This window comes from Capricornis sumatraensis, chromosome 9 (genome assembly GCF_032405125.1).
Source record: "Capricornis sumatraensis isolate serow.1 chromosome 9, serow.2, whole genome shotgun sequence".
Classification (NCBI taxonomy): Eukaryota; Metazoa; Chordata; class Mammalia; order Artiodactyla; family Bovidae; genus Capricornis; species Capricornis sumatraensis.
This window is the reverse complement of record NC_091077.1, coordinates 47064416-47081997: the sequence shown is the minus strand read 5'-3', so window position 1 is coordinate 47081997 and position 17582 is coordinate 47064416. Positions and strand designations below refer to the sequence as shown.

General features: G+C 52.3%; 1 protein-coding gene across 1 annotated transcript in view; it reads right to left on the bottom strand.

The window, feature by feature from the left end:
- Positions 1-17241, bottom strand: part of TGFBI (transforming growth factor beta induced) — a 33051-nt gene extending 15810 nt beyond the window's left edge. The window contains exons 1-5 of the mRNA XM_068980398.1: positions 17086-17241; positions 11973-12071; positions 1943-2007; positions 552-712; positions 74-238 (exon numbers count right to left, since the gene is read on the bottom strand). Of these exons, the coding sequence (XP_068836499.1) occupies positions 74-238; positions 552-712; positions 1943-2007; positions 11973-12071; positions 17086-17219 (624 nt within the window). The 5' untranslated portion in view covers positions 17220-17241. The remainder of the gene's footprint in view (positions 1-73; positions 239-551; positions 713-1942; positions 2008-11972; positions 12072-17085) is intronic.
- Positions 17242-17582: the final 341 nt, after the last annotated feature.

Sequence of the window (17582 nt, the reverse complement as noted above, 5' to 3'; positions counted from 1 at the left end):
ACCCGCCCACACATGCACCAACGGAGGGCTCAGGGTGGACACGGGGCAGAGCTGTGGAAGCAGGACTCCCTACCCCGTTGGGATAGTGGTGGATCTGGATGTTGGAATTCTGGTACATGGAGGTGAGCGCCATGCCGTGTTTCAGCTCGTCCGTGAGCACCCGTCGGTCCACCATGTGATAGCGGAGGGCGTTGAGCAGCTCGATGTTGACGTTGCTCACCAGGGAGTCCAGCACTTCCTAGGAAGAAGGTCAGCATTGCCATGAGGGGGCTGCAGGCCCCACACTCAGCAGATGGGTCCCTGCCACCCTGGGAAAGGTGCCCCGGGGACTCCCATTTCTCCAGAGCCCTCTCCTCTGTGAGCACTGAGACCTGTCTGGGCACTTGAGTGGCTGGAGCACTGGGAGCCGCCTGGGGAGGCACAGTTAAAGCTCAAGTGCCATGGCTTTATCTGAGGGCTTAAGGAAGGTGTGTCCTGAGACTAGAAACCACCACAGTCTCAGTGAGACAGTCCCCAGGATAAGAGCCCTGGGCATAAGGAGGTCATCTCACAGCTGGCAAAGAGGACCAGGCCTCGTTGCTGGGGGCGAAGATGGTGAAGCTGCCGGGTCCTTCCATCTCGGGCCTCAGCTTCTCCGTGCGGTCTGTGTACAGCTGAGTGGTGGTCGCCCCGACGACTCCCAGGGTCTCGTACAGGTTAGAGAGCGGAAGGGCTGCAGAGGCAGGCAGATGGTAGAGCAGGTATGGCCTGCGGGACTTCCCCGGCCAGACCACACCCTTCCTCCTCTGAGCACACCCACTGGAGGAGGCCAGACACAGACTGCTATGGGGAACCGGAGAGGCCAGGCACCTGCTTCTTAGAACAGCTCCACAGCCAAGGGCTTCCCTATGTGAGCTCAAGGGATCAGTCATTTTTAACTACAGCAGAGCAAAGCTTTTGTTCATAGGCAATCCGATAACACAGGTAGGAACATACACCAGAAACAGATAGCCCAATTACAAGCTAGTCTTAGGGACTTATCTAGTTGGTTTTGAAACTGGTTCCCTAATGGCTTCCACTGGAATCAGAGAGATCTCGGAAGTGCTTTGGGTATTTGCAAATAATAAAATGCTATTTCCTGAAATAGCCTGAAGCTCTGGAGGACCTTCCTCTCACAACTGGAGTTTCTCCTGTTCCTTTTAAAGGAGCTGAAACTAAGGCCCTGAGGCACCCTGCCCCCTCCAGCTCCCTCTCTTCCCCATCCCACACCTCCTGCCTGTCCTGCTACTCAGTAGGAAGGCCATGGCCCCTGTCCATGCCACCCTCTTTGCGACCTTGGCACCAGCAAAATCACCCCCTATCTCTTAAACCTCAATCTCACACTCTTAACTAATGAACTAGCAAAGATTTCCAAGTTAAAAAAAAAAATCTTCCTTGCACAGTCCCCAGAGGTGTGCAGGACTAAACAAAAGGATCTGATCTCACACAGGTGAATTCACAGGGACCACACTGTCTGTGGGCCCAGATGGCCATTTGTGGTACCCTTGGCTGACTCTGGGAAAGCCAGCCTGCTACTCCCATCCCTACAAGCTCCAATGGGCCAGGTTCCGACATTTAGGTGGGGTGGCCTGATGTGCCCAGCCTAGCCGGAGGCCTGGCCTGCCCTGTCTGCTCTCCAGCAGGGCTGCTCAGCAATGGTAGATGTATTTAGAATCTCTTGCAGCCAGAAACAACAAAGGCAGGAGCCTGTGCCTGGTGTGGAGGGCACAGGCAGGTCAGGACCGGAGTCTGTTCCCCCAGCGTGTTAAGAAGGCTGGCTTGCACAGAAGGACAGCGTGGGAAACTTGCTGTTTCCAGCCTTCATCCTCTGGACCCCCATTCAGACTCTGCTGCCCCTCACGTGGGTGCTCCTCTCTCCCTCCCTCTTCCCCTCCATCTGCGCCAACAGGCAAGGCTTATTCACCTGCAGGACAGCCCTTCTCTCCTGGGACCTTCTCATATCCGGGACAGCACTCGTAGCTGATGACTCTGCAATGAAGACATGTACATGTATTAGGCAGGGCTCCCCTCCCCTCTCATGTCATTGGTCCTCGCTCTGGGAAGGGACATGATAGGGTGAGCACACAGCCTGCTCCTGGAGGAGATCACACGCTCGGTCATCTCTGCACCTCTCGTTGGCAAGGAGCTTGTCACACCTCCTCGGCTTTGTATATGATACCAGTGATGCTACTCATGGTCATGCACCTGGGATACAGCCAGGGGACTGTGGCAGCATATTCACAGTGGTATTAGTACACATCCTCACCTGGAACTTATCTCCAGCATAATTCATGAGGAACCCAGTGGGAAGAACTGCTGAGAGGCAGCAGGAAGGTGTAGGAGGAGCTCTGGAGCTTTCTGGTTCTGAGTCTGCCACTAACTAGCCAACCCAGGCCTCGCCAGCCAGTCCTGTCTCCTCTCTGGGCCTCAGTTTCCTCATCTGTAAGATGTAGACATGTACTGTGTGATGGTCATTGAACTAAATTAGCCCATGGACTTCTAGCTCTCTGACTTAGCAACCAAGAAGGGTAGCATATTTATGATCAAGTTTTATTCCATCTTCACGACCAAACTTTATAATAAAAACAAAGCTCTTTAAGATGCTGTTTCCTTAAATAAAAACAAAATTTTAATCAATGAAAACCTTTATATGGTCTCAAAATCTACAAAGGATTCAATAGTAAAGTGTTCTCCATCCCCCCTCATCCCTCAATCTTCCTTCCAGGAGGCAACTGATATTGCCAGTTTGTGAGATTCTTTGTATTTGGATGAACAAGACTGGCAGTTTATAGTTTTAAACTTTGACATCACCTGACATTAAATCTTAGACCAGCCCATCATGGCTTACTCACCACCTTCTGGAGGTCTGAAACGTAAAGCTTCAGTCAACCCAACATCCCAGGGAAACCCAAAAGACCGAGGATTTCAAAGAGCAACACAAGGAAGTGTTCCAAGAAAGACTAGCTTCACAGCAAAACCCCCTGTCCCATCGAAGGCCACTCCTGCACCAACGCTGTGAGCACAGCCTCTTCCTTGGCAACCCTGGGACCTGAAGCCAACGGCCATGTCCAGCCACTTCCTTTCTTGCCCATTTGTCCTTCAGGACAGGAAAGAACACAGCCTTGAATCACAGCAGGTTTACTACAGAACTGCTCACCACAGCCTCTCACAGGCTGTTTGAAGGCATTATAGATAGAAGAGAAGCAGGCAGATGGGGCAGAAGTTTGGGCTTTGGGGGTAGGAGGGAACAGGTGCTGCTCTCAATGAGCCGGGAAATTCTACTCTCACTAATTCCATTGGAGTTGTCTCGCGGAAGCCCTGGGAGTCATGTGAAGATGAAGCCTGGTTCATCTGTCATCCAGGGGGCTGTCTCAGAGACAGATTAGGATACTCAGGCTGCCAGGGAGCTACAGGTGTCACTGTGCAAGAAACAAGCCCTTAGGACATTTCCGAGGAGTGACATCACACGCACTCTTCTCTGCCCTTCTTTCTCCATCCTTCTGACTCCTTCTTCCCCACTTTTCTCTCAGCCCTCCTCCCATCCCATTCCTCTTGAACCTTCCAGCCCTGCTTAAAAGGGTGAAACATGCTGGTGGTCTCAGGACTGATCTCGACTGACTCACAGTTTTATTTTTGGAAACCAGTCGTCATCTGCAACAAAAGTGAGATCTGACCGCCTTTCAAAGGCAACTAGGATTAGGAGACTAGGCTTGTCATCTATCAGTAACTCGCAGGGTGGCCTTGAAAGGTCATTTCTCTCTCTGGGTCTCAGTTTCCTGATTTACAAAAGAAGGTAAAGCTACACTAGATGGTCTCCAAGGTTCCCTAAATCTCACATCACAATTCCAACCAACGGGATAATTTCTAGGGAGCAGAAAAGCACTCTTTCAAGGAAGGAGAGTGTCTGCCAGCGTCTCATAATTAAACGTAGGGAGAGCCACAAGCCTCAAGCCCATAGGACTGGGGACATGCATGCGGGGACTCTCAGGCCTTGTCTGATAAATACCGGGGCTCTGTGGCGGGGGTTGAGGAAGTGGGATGGGGTCAAGTCTCACAAAGCTTAGTTTCTTTCTAAAAGTGCCTGGGTGACGCTCCTTGGAGTTGGAGGAGGAGTCTTGTTCTCAAAGTACTCCTCATCTCTGGGATCCCGAGTGCATGGGGCTGACACTGCATGCCTCGCACCTTCAGTCGTGCTGGTCAAAGACTCTCTCTCCACCGTGTCAGCATCGGAGTTCCATCCTAAAACTCCACCAGAGAGCTCAGTGGCTCACCGGGATTTTACAACAGAAAACCAGCTCCCCAAGAGTAAACTCACCGGTGGCCACATACATGCGGAGGGGAAGGAGGGCTGACAATGACAGGAGAAATGGAGGCTGCCAGACAGGTGGGGGAGCAGGGACATCTCCGCATGAGGAGGAAGTGAGGGGTGGAGTCAGAAAGCTGCAAATGTTTTTGGGGGTGAAGGCACTTCCAAGGCTTCTGGCTGGGGCGGGTCAGATCTAGGACTCTCCTCGCAGTTCACCAAGTCAAGACCCTTCTCTGACAGTGTACATATTTGGGGGGAAATGGACTAACTGGAAAAGTCTAACATTAAAAGGACACTGGGGGTCTCTCCGATGTGATAACTAACCCCTGGCAGCACTCACTGCCTCTCCTCTCCAGGTGGGCTTTCTGGACATGGGGGACACACCAACCCTTGTGGGGGCACAGCCCCCAACCCCCCGCCCCCACAGCCAAAGGCTGTCTCCTGGTTAGCCCAGTGTGGGTGGCTCCTGCCAGGACGCCTTCTGACTGTCTCCTAATCCTCTCATGCTGGTGGCTTCTCCCTCCTCTTCCTGAGTGCTACCCATAGGCTGGCATCCCCAGCACTTTCTGGGTGCACGAGGTGAGCAAGCCTCTCACCTCAGCCTAGTGGCCTTCTGGGTTGAAACACCTCCAGAACTGGCTGGTTCCCTGCTTGATCATCCCAACAACACAAGCTCTGAGAACCAGCCCGCCTGGCCGCGGAGAGGAAGAGGGCAGCTGGAAACTGCAGCCCAAGAAGACAGCCCATTGAGACGATCCTGACCAAATCTTTCAGGACTGGCACACCCTCTTCTCAGCCCTGTGTGTCACCTTCCTGGGGCTCTGGCCCTGGGGACACACACGCTGTGGGCACACATGCTGTGCTGTGGGAGACGGGGCTGGAGTAGTCACACAGCTGTGGGTCTGAGGGTGAGTGCAGGAAAGTGTGAGAACCGCAGGGAGCCCCCATCCGCGTCTCCCCAGTCCCCTGGATTTCCTGCATAGAGTGGACCAATCTGCTGGTCTCTGACTTGAATCTTATCAGCAAAAGCTGCTCTGACTAAAGACTCCTGGCTTCTGCTTGGCCTGACACAGTCCAATAAGCAGAAACTTCAGAAAAAGAACATCCTCTAGGGCAGTAAAACACGAATTTTCTTGTTCTAGCTTCTCACATCAGAAGACCAATTTGAGGAATAAAATCAGAGAAGGTGCACGACTTAGAAGGGAGTGTGAGGGAGGTAGGGGGTGGGGGGACAAAAAGTAGTGCCAATCCAAGGTCTAAGAGTTGAACTAGAGTTTGAGACTCTCCTCTATTCCCCTCCAAAGTTTTACTCACAACTGGATAAAGATAGAAGCATTATTTTTTTTTTCTGTCCTCAGAATAACTGTCCAAGGAGTTAACATAATAAGTTAAAACAATCACTCTCCCCTAAGCATGCTGCAGTTTTGGCGGCTGGGATGGCTGTAAACGCCCAGGGACTGACGAAACTGCAACAGCGGAATAGGAATGAGGCCTGAGAGCCAGCTTCCTGTGACCAAACCGTCCAGCACGTCATGATTTCCAAGGGAATCGTAGAGCAAATGCAGACTGAGGTCGTCTAGACGCGCGCCTGCCTGCACAGGGGTTCATGGGGTCGTCTTGGCGCGCGCCTGCCTGCACGGGGGTTCATGGGGCCGTCTAGACGTGCGCCTGCCTGCACGGGGGTTCATGGGGCCGTCTAGACACGCGCCTGCCTGCATGGGGGTTCATGGGGCCGTCTTGGCGCGCGCCTGCCTGCATGGGGGTTCATGGGGCCGTCTAGACGTGCGCCTGCCTGCACGGGGGTTCATGGGGCCGTCTAGGCGCGCGCCTGCCTGCACGGGGGTTCATGGGGCCGTCTAGACACGCGCCTGCCTGCATGGGGGTTCATGGGGCCGTCTAGGCGCGCGCCTGCCTGCACGGGGGTTCATTTTCTGCACTCGACTGAACTCTCTTAAGCCTCCCAGGAGAAAATCAAACTCTTGAACTCCTGGTAAGAAAGGGTTTGTTTTAACCTGCTGTCCAGCAACAAAGACTCTACTACCACCCTATTTACCAGGGTCCAGATGGTGAGTGATGAGATGGAGCCGCTGGAAAATACACTTACATATTTGGAGACAATCTGCTTGTATGTGGCATGTGAGGGTCTCTGGGGGGATCCTGGATGCTGGCTGTGTCTCTTCAGCTCCCATGCTCTCCATCTGATTAGAGAGGGAGCACCCTTGCAACAGGGGTTCAGAATGACTGCCAGGCTGGGGGTGAGCAACCAGGAGAAGGTGGGTGGCTCTGGGCCAGAGGGCCTCTGCGAACCCCAAGGAGGCCTCCTCTTCTCTGCTGAAGAGAGAGCCCTGGGGCAGATGGCCCAGGTCCTCTAGGGCTGCTCACCTGACTCCTCCCCATGTCGCCAGCACTAGCCGCTGTGCTCACCTCTCCTTGGGGGCAGCACATATCAGTAGAATAACTGGGCCACCTCCACCTGCCAGCAGATGACTCAGGCTTTCTGAGCCTCAGTCTTCCCCTCTGTAAATGGGCTAATGATCACACTGACCTTAAAGGGTGACTGAGAATCAAGCAAGCTAACCTATGAAAACACTTATCAGGTGCTTGCTGCTTACTAGGCTCTCAGTCGTTGAGCTCCTTCTTAAAAAATCCCAGGTATAAACTTTAAATTAAAATTAGGTTAATAACTTCATTGGAAGCCACGCTCAGCACGAAACCACTGATCAAATCACACGTAATAAATAAGTTCCCCATAACACAGCTATCTAAGTTAATAGATAGGGCCCATCTGGAGAATCCCATGGACAGAGGAGCCTGGTGGGCTACATACAGTCCATGGGGTTGCAAAGGATCAGACACAACTGAGTGACTAAGCACATTGCGGTTCTAACAAATTATCACAAGTTTAGTGACATGACTTAAAACCACAAAAATGTATTATCCTATAATTCTGGATAATAGTGTCAAAAGCTGGCCTTATGAGGCTAAAATCAAAGGCTGTATTCCTTCCCAGGATTCTAGGGAAGAATCTATTTTTGTCCTCTCCACATCTGAGAGGATGCCTACAGTTCTTGACTTGTGGTCACACTACTCCAACTTCAGTTTTCATTGTCATTATCGCCTTCTCTGACTTTCACTCACCTGCTTTCATTGCATAAGGACCCTTATTATTATATTAGTCTCACCAGATAATTCAGGATAATCTGCCTCCTGCCACACCCCCACCCAGTGCCTTCACTTAATCAGATCTGTAAAGTCTCTTTTCCCTCGTAAGGTAACATCTTCACACATTCAGGGTGAGGATGTAGTCAGTATTAGTGAGACATCATTCCGCCCACCATGGGGCCTTACCCAAATGGTACATGGACTCATGTACATACTCAAGAGAACAAGGTTTAAAGACCCTGATGCTGGGAAAGATTGAAGGCAGGAGAAGAAGGGGATGACAGAGGATGAGAGGGTTGGATGGCATCACTGACTCAATGAACATGAGTTTGAGCAAACTCTGGGAGATGGTGAAGGACAGAAAAGCCTGGTGTGCTGCAGTCCATGGAGTCACAAAGAGTCAGACACAACTGAACAAGAACAACAAAGCTGCTGCTAGAATGGGATAGAATCATCAGGAAACCCTGCACAGTAGAGGCATTTAGTAAAACCCTGGTGTTTGGTGTATGTCAGATCTCAGTTATTTCAGAGCAGGCTGGCCATGGGGATCCAGGGGATTGCACAGGGGACGGGAAGCAGGGAGGAGGTGGTGCTGTGGGTCTGGGGGACAGCTTGCCATCCCTAGATGGCTTCTCACCATCCTCTTGTTTTTCCTTCTGGGACCAAGATTGTGGGATACAGGAGGGCAAGGAAAGGAAGAGTCTTGCTCAGCTTCATCACAGATGTTCCTGGGTGCCCTGCCCAAATGAGATCTACAGGAAATAGTTCTGCTGTTTTCTACAGAACTGATGGAAAAGTTAGACCATACGCTGGCTGGGTTCAGTAGAAGTGAAATGCCTAAGCCTGAATACAGTATTGAAGAAGTGTTAATATTTCAGCCTTTGGGCACAACCATGCTTGCTACTGGGGAAACGGGAGTGTCCTGCCAGCTCATCTTGGCTCTAGAGAATGGCTACTGTTGCCTGTAAATGATGCTGCTTGTGACACAGCAGCAAGCCTTTGGAGTGGAGAATGGCCACCCCCACCTGCTGGCTCCCGTGCTGGCCCTCCCTGTGCCACGTCGAGGATGCCTGGGCTCCTGCTGTGATGATTACATCTCCATGATGTCAGCTCTGACTTGGCTGTTAAGTGGGCCTCCCCTTCAGGGGGCTTTATACAAAGGTGGCCTGTTGGGCTTCCTGAGCACCATCTCCTGCACCACTGCTTCAGCTGCTGGACATAAAAATGTTACGGTTACTGATCAGATGCAGACCCGAAATCACCCTCTTCGCTTGATGAGCTGCTGTATCACACTGGTGCTCTTTAGGATCTGACATAAAATGAGTTTCTAAGTAATAAAATTCACTTGCATCACTGAAGAGGGGCCCACTGGTAACTACTTCCTGTAATAAAACCCATGCATCAGGCTTGACAAGTAGCACCAGCACTCTTTTGGGACAATGCAGACAAGCTATTGTCTGCAGACGACGGACGGATGCAGTGGCCTGACAGGCGTGCTGAGCGCACACTGTGACTATGCCCCTCCCTCCTCTGTCGGAGGTGAAGTCAGGGCCTCCCAGCGGCAGACACTTGGCTCCAGGCTCCTGGGTGCCTGTGTGACCTGAAATGGCAAAGTCTTCACGCCTTGATCCTGTACTTAGTGCTACTTATCTGCTTCCAAGTTTACATTCTCCTGTGGGTCTGGGGTCCCCTGGGGACCTGTGCAACCCGTTTCCTGTGACACTTGGCTCCCTTTCACGCCAACACACACCCCTGGCTCCAGCCTTGCCCCTGAGAAAACTCCCACTGCCCAGGCTGGCCCCATGCCGAGATGGCCCTCTTTGCTCCAACCACCATCGTGCTTCCCATTTCACAGTTTGGTCCTCAGCCAGGTAAATGTACCATAGGGCCCATTCTGACCAGGATGACATCGGCAGCCCGCACAGCCCTCTCTCCTCCCCTGCTGACCACCTATGGGCACTGAATTCCCAGGATGGCAGCTCCTTCACGGCTTTCAGCCCTGGGGCACAAGCAAATGGTGAGGTTGCTTCTTCTCCGCTCTCTCGGGGACGACAGAGATGAGTCCATCCACTTCCGCTTTCCCTCCCCAAGTTCTCTGGCCATCCCCCCAGTCAGCTTCACCTTCCTGCTGCTGCACGTGATGTTCCAGGGAGGGACCTTCTTATCCTGGATCATAAGGTTTTTTTAATCAACTCATGATTTTCTATCCCCATTTCCTCTTTTTAAAGCTGCCCAAAGCAACAGCACGTTGTAGGTTCAGATTATCCCCTGTGGGTTTGTCAGATCCACTCTATGGCTGGGACTCGGCCCTGGGCCCCACTCTGCACTCTGGTTTCCCCACCCACACCTCCCGTCTATTCTCCCCCTGCAGAGCCTGGGCTCCCCCATGCGCTATGGTGCTGCCTCATCACATCATCAAGAACATTCGGCCAACACACAGCCGTGCTGCCTGCGCCCATCCTGACACATCAGTGGAGAAGGAGGTAGGTACCAAGAGCCAATCAGCCAAGGCGACTCAGAGCAGCGTCAGCCGGGGAATGATGAAAATGTCCCCAAGCTACTGTTAACCGGTCAGGCAAATGCTTCAACACAGGGCCACACTGAAATACCTTGGCCAATGCCAGCCCACTGTAAGCTTGACCTTACAAGTGGCTCCCATTTTTAGGGAAACCAGAACAAACAAAATGGTAGCGTCTTAAAACCCAGGGCTCTGGTCATCTTCCAAGATGCAATTATGTGGGGCCTGGCTCTGTGTTTAATTAAGTGTTTATTTTAGTTGATAAATACCCACATGGGAAAAGTCAAAAAGCACTGAAATTTTTTTTTTTTTTAACTTGGGTACCAGAGAAGGACACGTGGCATATAATTTGCATAATCTCTTCTGGTCCACAACAGCAAGAATTCTGGCTGGGGGTTTGTTCCCCCCTTAAATCTGGGAGGTGGATCCTCTTAGCTCACTTAACTCCTGGCTTTGGGGCTGGGCTTGGTCAAGCAGGGAACCAACTGTCATTGCCCTGCCCTTGACAGGCTCATGGGATGTGACTGGTCTTGCCCCACCTCTGCCTGATCCACAATTTCCCTGATCCATACTAGGACTGACAATTGTGTTAGGACACAATCAGTGTCACAAGTTGGGATATTTATTTCCACGTGCATTTCACGGAGAGAGTGTTTTCCCTTCCTTCAGTTAGAGGAGACATCTGCTCCAAAGCAAGTCACAAGCAATACGTTTTAAAACCCCTAATATGAGAAAGGGTTCAAGATAGTGGCTCAGCATCTTTTAATCCTCTTATTATACAGACAAGAGGAAGGCCAGGTCCTCACAAGTGTCTCAGGGAGCTCTGCACAGCACATTTTTCCATCTGTAGGAGAGAGCCAGCTTTGCGATCTTTTGATGGTTGGTGCCAAAACAGATTAGGCTTCCCTGGAATTCTGTCAGAACACGCAGGTTACAGGGCAGTCATGGTGAACGCCACCTCCCTCTGTGCTGTTCATGATGCTAGAGGCACCAGAAAGCTCTACTGTAACCACAGGGGGCCACAACCCCTGGCATCTCACTTCTGTTTATGCAGCTGAGATTTGCAAACAACAGCAAGGAGCATTTACTGAGCACTTACTCTGTGCCGGGCTCCAAATTTAGCCTCTTCTGTGTATTATTTCATTCAGTCCTCAGAACAATCCCATAACATAGTCCTACTGTTATACTCACTTTATGGATGAGGCAACTGAGGGTTCCAAAGGTGAAGCCAACTGCCCAGGTAGGTGGCAGAGCCAACCTTTGAATCAGAGTCTGAGCCTGTGTTCTCAATATGCTATGCTGCCTCATTATGTGCATATCTCTAGGCACTCTCAGTCTTTCTGGGAGTATTTACTTTGAAATGCTAGTGGTAAATAACCCACCTGCCAATGCAGGAGACCTAAGAGATATGGGTTTGATCCCTGGGTCGGTTAGACCCCTTGGAGGAGGGCATGGTAACCCACTCCAGTATCCTTGCCTGGAGAATCCCTAGGACAGAGAAGCCTGGTGGGCTTCAGTCCATAGGGTTGCATAGAGTCAGACATGATTGAAGTGACTTAGCATGCACGCACTTTGAAACGCAGAGCAGGAACTCTGTATAAGTTCACCAACGGGTTTTCTTTCCCAGAGTCAGAGGCTGGTGGCTTCTACACTGAATCATTGTATTTGTATCATTTAGTGAGGATTAAGAAGTGCACGCACAGTTTCTTGCAATCCCAAGTTGGCCCTAAAAAACATTTCCAAGTCTTGTTAGGAGCCTTAAAAGTGTAAAACAAAATCGGCCAGCTTACTGGAAACGCCACTCCCAAGCACAAAGTTCTCTGACATGTGTACACACGCATCTTCATGGCTCTGCACACGGTGCCACCTTCCAAAAGGCTGGCCCACGCCTGGGGGCACCTGCAACCCACGCACACCAAGGGCAGCCTCCTGGGTGGCTGGTGGTCATCAGTGGTTACAGATACTCACGTTGATTTGCCACAGATCTTCCTCTGGTACCACTGCTTGCAGTTGGTGAAGTACTTCTTGTTGGTACCAATGAGCTTCTGCACAGCGCACACGTTGGGGCTAAAAACAAAAGCTGCAGTGTTAGCAAAACGGTCAGCATGTCACCCGCCTCATCCTTCCCACCACGTGGGCCCTCCTGGGTCACCAGAACATTTTAGATATGGAGAAGATACAGTCATTTCGGTCAGTTTGGGGGTACATTCTGGTCCTCGTGATCCAGACTTCCATCATCCTTCCCAAAAATATCCTCCCAAATTAAAAAGCTGTTAAAGTATATATCATACAGTGACATCATTTCATGTAAACATTCTTCTTTGACACTGACATTTATTAAGTATAAATAAAAACGTCTTAAAACTTTTAGGCTACATGTTATATAGATGGAAAACACCAGCTTAAAAAGAAAGTGGTGTTTGGTAAGAACAGCAGCAGCTTTGAGAGAGGCCCCCAGACTTTCTTTGTACCCCCACTCCGCACTGAGCCCAAACATCCACAGGATTGAACCTGGCCTCCCAGCAGGCATCGCTGGTCCTATGGTCCGGGCTCCAGCACTCTCCAAGCAGCTCCACACACAGACATCCTCTGCATCCCTAGGCAGCTGCCTGGCTCCCAAACACAGCCTATCTGGGGTGCCCACCCTGGAAACTAGCAGGCATGGCCAAGCTAGCTGCTGTCAGGACCTCGGAAGGAGACGGTCACTCACTGAACTAAGTCGTTTATTACTTGGGCCCCAGTTTGCGTCCCACTCCCCCCAGAAAGCCCTCTTTCGGTGTCCCAGGTGATACTCTTCCGTCCTGTGTGTGATACAGCCCTTGTTTGATGCTGGGTATAGAACACAACCCAAAACTAATCAGGGTATGTGTGACCTCTCTTCAGCTACCCTCCCAAGAACCCTGGGGGCAGGTGTTCTGATTTGTTTCTTTTATTTTCTAGGTGGGGCTAAGCGCCAGGCTGGATGCAGAGGAGCTTGGAATAGCCTTGTCAAAAATACTGCTCCCAGGACTCCCTAGCGGCTCAGTGGGTAACAGTCTACCTGCCAGTGCAAGGAACATGGGTTCATTCCCTGGTACAGGAAGATTCCAGCATGACTCGGAGGAGCAGCTGGGTCCACGTGCCACAACTACTGAGCCCGGCTTCAGAGTCCTCGAGCCACAGCTGAGCCCGCATGCTGCAACTACTGAAGTATCGAGCTCCAGGGCGCGTGAATCACAGCTAATGAGTCCCTGTGTCGCAACTTCTGAAGCCCATGTGCCCTAGAGCCAGGAACTCGCAGCCAAGTCTGCCTGCTGCAGCTCCTGAAGCCTGTGTGCCTAGAACCTGAGCTCCGCAACAAGGGAAAGCCCCACAGTGAGAAGCCCATGCGCCGCAACGAGGCACCGGCCTCCGCTGTTTGCAGCCACAGAAAGCCTGCGCGCAGCAATGGAGACCAGAGAACTTCAGGTATATCAATTCTAAATATCAGTTCCTCTGATACTTTACAAATACAATCAAGAGCCATCATTTGAGATGCATGGTCTTTTCCAGGAACTTGGTCAACTCTCAAATACTCAGAGTCAGCTTACTGGGTGGGAGGAAGGGCACACGGACCCTTTAATTCTCTGCCGTCTCTTCCACCATGTGGATGTGACCTCTTGTCCAGTCTGTGGTTCACCCGAGGCAAAGCTGAGTGGGCCAAGGAGGCATGGCAAATATTTGTGAGTTACTGTAGGGACCTGAGGGGAAAAGCAGCGAAGGCTGGAGAGGAAGCCTCAAGCCAAGGGGGAGGACAGCTCTGACCCCTTACTCCCTGCTGGATCTGACCAAGCCTCCAGAGGACTTTTACAGAAGCCACCTTGTTTCTCAGTATGCTGCCTGGCATTCATAGGTTAGAGCAGTCCCCAAATAACCCTGAGAGAGTTCCTGCTGGCCACACTCCAGCTGGAGGTGCTGTTTATTTCTGTACAATTTCAGAAGTTCTATCTGACCAAGCAGGAAATAATTACTGTCGATGAATTCTCCGCAACTCTCCGTAGGCGTTTGGCGAACCTTCAGAGTCTCCGGTGGATGTGGTTCCAACATTCCTCCGCGGACTGAGTTTCCACTGCTGCCCTCTGAGACAGGAGCGGAGGCTGGGGATCTCTGTGACCCACTCCCTCTCACATCAGGGTGGGAGGGGTGGGCTGTGTACATAGGAAATTTATACTGAAGTTTAATTGACATGAGCACCCCATTTCTGGGCCTTTTGCCTCAAGCACAACAGCTCTGCTATTCAACTTGGATTTGAAAACGAAGCGCTTCAGAAAATGCAGTCCAGTCCTGGTTGCTGACATTTGGAAGTGTGACTGCATTTTTACTTCTCTTTCGGTATTGTTGCTTTCCTTCTCTATAGCAACACAGATAACAGCCGGGAGTCGAAAGACAGCATCACAGTCTCTACTCTCCCAACAGCTTTCTGTCTCTGGACTAAGTCACTCCCCGTCACTAAGTCACTCCCCGTCACTAAGCCACAGTTTCTCTATCTGTAAAATGGGAAGAGCTGCCACAGAGCTCACTGTGTTGTGGTGAAGATGAAAGTAAAAGTGGTGATGGATAAAGGGTGAGCACGCTGGCTAAGTCATTTCAGTCCTGTCTGACTCTTTGTGACCGCATGGACTATAGCCCGCCAGGCTCCTCTCACCATGGGATTCTCCAGGCAAGAATAGGAGTGGGTTGCCATGCCCTTCTCCAGGGGATCTTCCCAACCCAGGAATCAAACCCATATTTCTTATGTCTCCTGCATTGGCAGGTGGGTTCTTTACCACTAGTGCCACCTGGGAAGCCAAATGGTGAGCAGGACCCACTTGTTATTTCTTCCTTCACGTCTTGTGAAGCACACACACTACACTTCCTTAACAAAAGAGCTTCCCTTTCCCTTCCCACCAGTTCTCACTTTGAAAGAGGGCTGGAGTTTGAACAGGTTATCCATTTTGCACAGGGTGCCACCCCCATGGCTGAGCCAGGCAGCCTGTGGGTTTTCAGGGGCCATTAGATCAGAGTAGACGCAGCTGCATCTGTAACCGTTCACCGCAGTCCCCCTGCCCGTGTGTCCAGACTTTACTGGGGGTGGGGAGGGACACACCTGGGACTGCTTAGCCCGTCCTGCCCATCACAGACCACTATAGGCTTTTCCAGTTGCCCTGCAAGATGATTAGCCTGCAGGGTGGGGGAAGGGAGGGGAGGGAGAAAGTTGACCTAATAGCTGAAGCTTATAATAAAGAGCATTTGCATTAAAAAACAAACTATTTTCCAGCTGGTCTGTGACTTTTCTGGGCTTCAAAGGGAAGAAGGTTTGTTACAGAGGTGGTTCCTGCTGGAGACCCATCAGCACCTTTGGGAAGCTTCACTGTGGAGTGCCGGGAGCCACCATTCTAGGTGACAGAGAATGCTATGGTTGCCTTTTCCTGACTGAGTGCCTAAGAAGATACAGAGGGATAGAAACCTCCCAGGAGGGACTGCGGCACCCAAACAGGACATACTCCATTGGCAGGAAAGGCAGAAGGCCAACAGTGAGCTGGGCAGAGACCATGGACATGCCAGTGGCTCATATTTTGACTTGATGCTTCATTCCTTCCTTGTCTTTCTGCCCTGCCCCCCCTTACCTTTCTGTACCCAGCAGAAGTCAAAGGTGAGTCTCTCACTTCCTGAAAGACCCTGGGACAACCCCCATGCTCTCCTCTTTCCTGCAGGGTATGAGGCTGCAGCATGGCCTGGATGGCTTTCACTCTGCAGAGGGGCCAGACTCACTGCCAACATAGTCCCCTCCCCATAGCCCTGGGCATCTGAAAGGCCAGGCACGACCACAGGCACACACAGGCAGAGGAACAAGGATGCTACTCCCAACAAGGGGCCACTTCTAAGGGCAGGGAGTCAAGGCTTTGTAGAACCCTATGAAGTCAACTCCAATCACTTCCAACACTGAGTTCTGATCTAAGTTCAGATCTGCTCAGTCAAAGGGTGGTCTGGGCACCAACTGGGAGCAAATGCCAGACCCAAAGCATTTGGGCTGCGACACAACTCTATCCACATATGCGCTAAGTCACTTCAGTTGTGTGACCCCATGAACTGTAGCCCACCAGGTTCCTCTGTCCATAGGATTTTCTAGGCAAGGATATTGGAGTGGGTTGCCATTTCCTTCCTATCCACATATAGTTCTACCTAACTGTCACAGAGGAGTTGGTGCACCCAGGAAGGCAGCAAACCCTGGCTATATGTCAAGCAGGATGGTTGAGTTTGGGATATAGAAACAAGCCCACCTCTGCCTGGGTCTGGGCCAGGGTCTTTATCAGGTCAGACCTGCTGCCTGGGTTTGCCCCCAGAAAACCAACACATCTTCAGTGTCTCAAAGGAATATATGCAATGATAATGTCCCAAATTTACAAACTCAGCCAGTGTTTTAAGAGCGGTTCCAATCCCAGCTCCCATACACACTGCAGGACTGTGAGGAAGTTACATGGCTGCTCCAGACTCAGTTTCCCCATCTGTACAGTGTGCGTGACTTCCAGCACATTCTTCTCTCTTCATCCAGCAGGGGAGCAGACGCTGCCCTTGCTGTGCCTGGAGGCCCCTATCTGGTGCCAGGTGGTGGGTTTAGGGCCTGGCTGGGTGACCAGGGGCCTGGGGGCCTCGGATGCTGCCAGCTTGTGTGGTCCCAGTGTCACATATGAAGGTGCTGAACAAGGACCTGGCTGGGCTGGAACCCGTGCCCTGCTGGGTGGCTCCCTGCCTGCGCTGGCCACCTTCCCACGGTGATTCTGCACAGACAGCCGCCAACTCCTATCTGCCTGGAGAAGCTCAGAGCCCGGGATCCCGCTCACGCTCTCGGCCTGAGTTGGAGGTCCCGGGTCAACTCTTCCACCCGTTTCCTCCACACAGGGCCTCCTGCTGACTTTTCCCCACCTCTCCTTCTCCCTCTCTCCATCTCCTGCAGGGCTGGTCCCTCCAAGCGTCCCACACAGAGGCCTGCTTTTGATTCGGGCTTTGTCCCCTACGCCCCCAGCCCGCTCCGACGGTCCCCCCGACGCCGGGTCCCTCCGATCCCGTCTGGGCGCCCGCTTACCCATGCTGCCGGCCCCGGAGGCGGCTGTGCTGCAGCACTAGCTGGTAGGGCGACCTGGCGGGGCCCGCTGGGGTGGCAGCGGGGCCCAGAGCCAGCGCCAGAGCGAGGGGCAACAGCCGCCCGAGGAGCGCCATGGAGAGAGAGGACGCGCCGAACCGACGGGCAGGCGAGTTGCGGGGGAGTGCGAGTGCCGCTGCGGCCGCGGGCAGGTTAAGTAAGCGGAGCGCGGGGAGCCGCCCGAGGGGAGGGGCGGCGAGCCGGAGGAGGGCGGGCTTCGGGCTCCCCACGCCCCCGCCTCCCTGCCGCCCCGCCCCTCCCCCGGGCGACGACCGTTCCAACTAGCCCCTCTTTCCCTTGTTCCCCGGCACCCAGGACTACAGGGCCTCACTACTTCACTCCTCCTCGAGGTCTATAAGGTCCTGAGCTCAAAGATGCCTCACCGGTCTCAGGCTATGCTGATTTCCACAAGTCTATCCATCACACCTGCTTCTACATTC